This window comes from Sinocyclocheilus rhinocerous, unplaced genomic scaffold, assembly GCF_001515625.1.
Source record: "Sinocyclocheilus rhinocerous isolate Xijiao unplaced genomic scaffold, SAMN03320098_v1.1 scaffold853, whole genome shotgun sequence".
NCBI lineage: Eukaryota > Metazoa > Chordata > Actinopteri > Cypriniformes > Cyprinidae > Sinocyclocheilus > Sinocyclocheilus rhinocerous.
The window spans coordinates 1-6290 of record NW_015627738.1 but is presented as its reverse complement, the minus strand read 5'-3'; the positions used below and the strand labels follow the sequence as shown (position 1 = coordinate 6290).

Here is a 6290-nt window from a genome sequence, read left to right as displayed (position 1 = left end):
TGAGCGATAACAGTGATATTGAGTGATGAACAGACAAGAAAACAGACCTTTACTGAATACAATAAGTATTGAATTATTAATATATAATCATTGAAAATTACAATATTTACATATTATCATATTCTAATAGTTAATTAAATTGTTAATGATAACTTTCTGTTAAATGACGCTAAAGATTTGGCAGCAACAAATGAAAATACATAATCCAAGGATAAATATCAGTGTCGTAAAGTTTTTGTGTCTTTAAGCTGCACCCTTAAAGCAGTGCCACACCCCCCTAAGCCTTTTCAGTTCCCTGTTAGCCCCAAGCTCCACCCACCCAATCTCAAGCCAATTAGAACTATCTCACAGACTATTACCTGCACCTGTGTCCACAGCTTGCGCTTTTTTGTTGCATGTGGTTGTACTGTGCAGAGGACTGAGTTTTACACCTTTCATTCTGTTTTTCCTGCGTGTGCGTAATTGACCATGTAAGTGCCTTTGTGTGATGCTAAATATGATTTTGTATGACTTAAGTTGGGCCTAAATGTGTTTATTTTCATGCTTGCTCTAGTTCCTGTTTAAGCATGCGCTTTAGTTATTTAATGTGCAGTTGATGGAATATTGTGGTTGCCTTGTACCTTATTTAGCACAGTTTTTTTGGTAAACTGAAACTCTGTATATCTGTTCTCTTTATAGAAACCACACACACAAACATCTACATGCACAAAACCTCCTTTGAAGTACAATAAACTTTCTTATACCTGGTTTGACTAGACTGGACCTGTTCTTACCGACAGCGCCACTGGCTTCGAGCTAGCTACCTAAACATCTTCAGCCTCCTTATCATGGTTTTCCTTTTCATGGTCTAAAACTAAATCTTCCTCCAGGTGGCGCTCAGAGCTGCACTCAAATGTCTTTATTGAAACAGTAGAGGTCTGCGTTGTGCCTCATTTAGATCAAGGTCAATGTGTGTTTATACAAAGTGAAATTAAGATTATAAGAGAGAAAGAGTTTACAACTTTGTGAGTTAAAGAGAGGGATAATGTGAATGTGAGTTTCTTTGTGTCACTCAGCTGTGCGTCTCAGTTGTTTCTCACAGGAAGCTGTTTGATCTCACACAGAGACACTGAAGTATCAGAATAATAAAATCTAAATCCAGCATAGAGGGGTTCAGTGAATATGGTGTTGAATGTGTGTATGTGTGCGAGTGTGTGTGTGTCAGAGATGTTGTAGAAGGACAGAGTACCGGCCGACCAGTCCAGATACACTCCTACTCTGTTAGAGCGATGTGAAGGGACAGATATGTTTGTATTCTTATTATTGTGCCACAAAGTAAAACTGGTATATGAGCAGTTTAGACTCCAGGAAACGTCATTGTATCCAAACCACGAGTTCTCACCATGTCCTTTCCTGCTGTTTCCTTTATATGCCACTGATATATTAACCCCTCCACCGCTCCATTCGGCCTCCCAGTAACAGCGTCCAGTCAGACTCTCTCTACACAGAACCTGATGACACTCAAATCTCTCTGGATGATCAGGATATGGCTGCTTGTCTCTCACACGTGTCACCTTTCTGTTCCTCTCAGACAGAGACAGGTGAGTGTTTGCTGTGTTTGGATCCAGTGTAAGATTGCATGCATCTGAACACGAGAGATTATTACATTTGTAACATACACACACACACACACCAAAAAAAAAACTATGATCAAAGGTATTTGTGTGTGTGTGTGAGAGAGAGTGAAAAAGACTTACATTTCTGTAGTCCTGCTGTAATCCTGAACTCTCCTCCATGATCCACACTAAAAGAAAAACAAAATATTAAAAAATATATAAAATCAAAGTGATTATCTGAATCTCTATTATAACATCAAACATTATTTTTTTCTCATTTAGTCTATGATTTCTGTGTTTGTATCTTCAATCTCTTTTTGCTCTCAAACAGCAATGAGAATTTACTTTCTAGATTAGCAGCAAGCTTTAAATTTATGTTTTGGGATCAGAGACTGGAGTCTGTTTCTCGGTTGCTGCTGTTATGAGTCACAAGCAGCTGTTGAACTGAATCAAGCAGTGTTGTTTAAAATATGCAGATGTCATACTTAAATAAAAGTAAAGATCAAGTTTCTGTTGGAATATGTAAGAGTTAAAGTATACTTCACCCAAAGATTAAAATTGTTCATCATTTACTCGCCCTCATATTGTTGCAAAACACAATATGTTTTGAAGAACAAGTCTATGTTCATGCAATGAAAGTTAAAGGGGTCAAAAAAACTTAAATATTTTAAAATATCTTCCTTTATGTTCCACAGAAAAGAACTGAATACAGGTTGGAAACATCATAAGACTTGGGTCTTTATGCAACTATCCATTTTTTATGTATTCAAAGTACTTAAGTACTTGTGTTGTGTTATAAATGTTACTATTTGTTTATCACATGGCATTAAGTTTTTTTTTAGACATTCTTCAGTACACCTAGTCAATTACTGATTCATACACAACACCTCTGTTAAATGCTTGGTGAGCGTATTTTATTATTTGACTGACATTAATTTGCTATTACAAATCAGTGAAATATAAAAGTTAACAAATATCCATACTTGAGTAAAGTAGAAATATCCAAAACTGACCGTAATTACAAAGAATTTATACTTTATTATAATCCTATGGAATCAAGATAATCTTCAATCACAGAGTTCAAACATCATTATTTTCCTGTGCAGTATGTATATATGTGCTGTATGCATGGATCTATATACAGGTGCAATCAAAATTATTCAAGACTGTAATAATTAACAAATGTATGCTTTTCTGAAGATCAAGAGCTTTTTAAAAATATTATCTATAGTTAAGTGGCATAATAATGGTGATAATGTAACTATAAAGTAATATTTTTAAGTTACAGGAATTGTGTAATACAGATATTTCATAATTATTCACCCCATATTCAACATGGATGTTTTTAAGCCACTTGTTTATATAGTAGGGCACAAAGAAGGTTCCTTGAGACATTTATTTCATTGTAGAGTACAAGAAAAACACTAAACAACCATGGCCTTCATGTCAGAACACCTCGCCAAATGCCACTCTTAAGAAGAAGAGGTTATAAAGAATAAAAGATTCTGCACAAAATTTGATTTTTGGGGATTGTATAATTTTGCACATCAATGTTTAGAGTATATTAGATTTATTTTAAACAGTGTTTCAATGTTTAGAGTAAATTAGGTTTACTGATGCATTTGTTTGTTAGTTCTCAGCAGCAAAATGTCTTTTAGGTCAGTGGGGTTAAATAATTTTGATTGCAGCTGTACATGTGAGTTTATAGTGCACACATGTACAAACACAAATGACAGGATGGTTGTTAGTGTTGAACATACTTGAGTTTGTCCAGTCTGTAGTTTGGATCAGAGAGCAGCTTGACTAATGATTGTCCTGGGTGATTGTAACTCAGATCCAGCTCTCTCAGGTGTGAGGGGTTTGAACTCAGACCTGAAGCTAGAAAACAACAGCCTTCCTCTGTCACCATACAACCAGATAACCTACAAACACACATACACACACACACACACACACACACTCACTCTCAACATCACATCATCTGGGACTGGAGATCATCTTAAACTGATTCATACACGGCTGTGTTCAGATTCCTGTAACTCTGATGATTGATTCAGTGTAGCGTTTTAACCACAGATCACTGATTACAGTTCAGTTCAGCGTTTTACTCAATGTCACAGTGTTGATGGAGCAGAATTGATCTCAATAACAATTTCTGTTCATCTCCACTTCTCACAAACATAAAAATTTAATCAGTGAATAAATAATTTTCAAAAACAACGGGTTTCAGACACACTGGATTCTGCTGATTCAAACACCTAAGAGATCAGGACCAGAGCAGAGGGCATCTTTAATTTCATAATCAAGTAAATCTTTATCTGTTTTTCTTACTTCAGTATGTTGAGTTGACAGTTTGAACTCTTCAGTCCATTAGAGAGCAGCTTCACTCCTGAATCCTGCAGGTCATTGTTACTCAGGTCCAGCTCTCTCAGTGAGAAGTTTGATGATTGTAGAGATGAAGACAAACTTTTACAGCACTGACCAGTGAGATTACAGCCAGCAAGTCTAAAACACAGGATGAAATACAGATCAATAATAAAGAGATGGTGGGATAAATATTTTATGTGACTAATATTCTGTCGTTCATCAGATGGTGAACTCTAAATATTGACTGGAAATATAGCCAAACAGAGTTGTACATCAGCATAACATATGGGTTCATGTAGCTCTATTGGCAATTACAATGCTTAAATCAGAGGTTCAATTCCCACACATAGGCCTACATGTACTGATAAAATGTTAATAATGAATGTACAATTTCACCCATGATAAAATCTGATATATAACAGGAAATGCATGTAAACACATATCATGTAGCAGAAATGTCTACTCATCTATACTTGGATATTTGCAATTCTTTTGTTGTTAATTGTTTTGTTGTTGTTTCAAGAAACCAAAAATATTTTTAAAACAACAAGCTGGAGCAATTACAAAGCCAAAGTATTCAGACACATTGGGGTCTGCTGATATATTACAAACTCCCAAGAGATCAGGACAGAGCAGAGGACATCTTTAATTTCACAACCAAGAGAACCTTTAGTTTTCTTACCTCAGTGTATTGAGTTGACAGTGTGAACTCTTCAGTATATCAGAGAGAAGCTTCACTCCTGAATCCTGTAGGTCATTGTGACTCAGGTCCAGCTCTCTCAGTGAGTTTGATGATTGTAGAGATGAAGACAAACTTTCACAGCACTGATCAGTGAGATTACAGTCAGCAAGTCTACAACACAGGATGAAATGTGTTTATCTTAGCAACACATATTCAGTGTTCAAAAACACATGGCTTCAGAGTCACAGTCAAGTAATAAAGAGAAAGTAGGACAGATAAAATCCAAAAGAATTTTGGCTATTACTGTTACTCCAAGCTGTATACAACTAACAACACAATGTGAAATTTCAAAAGATAAACATTCATTTTAAGGGTCAGAAGAGGTTCAAAAAGAGTCAAAACAAAAAACTAAATGACTTTCTTTTGTACAAAAAAACCTTGATTACATATTAGTTGAAATGGCTGAATGGAGTCGTGATTTGATGGAGGAATTAGAATGTTGCTGTGTCTGAACAAGACATACATTCAGTTTCATCTTTAATAACATGAATTGATACTCACAGAGCTTTTCTGCAGTTCACCACAGCTGGTATCAGTCTCCTTCTACCCTCATCTGATGTGTTGTATTTCTTCAGATCAAACTCATCCAGCACCTCCTCTGATATCTGAAGCATGTAGGTGATTGTTGAGCAGTGAGACGGAGAGAGTTTATTCATCAAGAGTTTCTCTGATTTCACAAACTCCTGAATCTCTCTGTACAGAGTCTGATCCTTCATTTCCAGCAGACAGAGGAACAGATTGATGCATCTGTCAGCTGAGAGACCTACATCACTCTTGATTGCATATTTAATGTCTTGTATGATTCTCTTGATGGTCTCTGAGCTGTTCACTGTGTGTCTCAGTAGATCCTGTAAGAGTCTCTGATTGGACTTCAGTGAGACACCCAGCAGGAACCTCAGGAAAAGATCCAGGTGCCCATTTTCACTCTGTAAGGCTTTAACAGCTGCTGAGATTAGTAGATCATACAGAGAGAGACTGTACTGCCGGCATATTTTATTCAGAAATGACTTCAGTGATTCTTTGTTCTTGGTGATATGACAGTAAAACACAAAGAAAGCAGCCAGAAACTCCTGAAAGCTCAGATGAATGAAGCAGTAAACTTTCGTGTGATGAATCACAGATTCCTCCTTAAAGATCTCAGTGCAAATCCCAGAATACACTGAGGCGTCAGTGACATCTATACCGCTCTCAATCAGGTCCTCCTCATAGAACATCACATTGCCCTTCATCAGCTGTTTGAAAGCCAGTTTAGCAAGTTTCACAATCACATCTCTGTTGGACTTCAGGGGTTTCTCTGGATCTTTCCCATCATACTTCTGACTCTTCATGTTGATCTGAGTCAGCAGGAAGTGGATGTACATTTCAGTCAGAGTCTGAGGGATTTCTGCACTGTCATCTTGTTTCAGGAGGTTTTGAAGCACAGTGGCTGAGATCCAGCAGAAGACGGGGATGTGACACATGATGTGGAGGCTTCTTGATCTTTTAATGTGTGAGATGATTCTGCTGGCTTGATGCTCATCACTGATTCTCTTCTTGAAATATTCCTCCTTTTGAGGCTCATTGAATCCCTGAATTTCTGTCACACG

The 6290-nt window shown here is 36.9% G+C and overlaps 1 protein-coding gene across 1 annotated transcript; it reads right to left on the bottom strand.

Annotated features, from left to right (window-relative positions):
* Positions 1-1064: 1064 nt before the first annotated feature.
* LOC107733934 (NACHT, LRR and PYD domains-containing protein 3-like) lies at positions 1065-6287 on the bottom strand (the record flags this gene model as incomplete). Its single annotated transcript, XM_016545789.1, has 7 exons — positions 1065-1108; positions 1382-1624; positions 1710-1783; positions 3356-3517; positions 3927-4100; positions 4645-4815; positions 5206-6287. Coding segments are annotated over 7 exons (1950 nt in total), but the record flags the coding sequence as incomplete, so codon positions are not given.
* Positions 6288-6290: the final 3 nt, after the last annotated feature.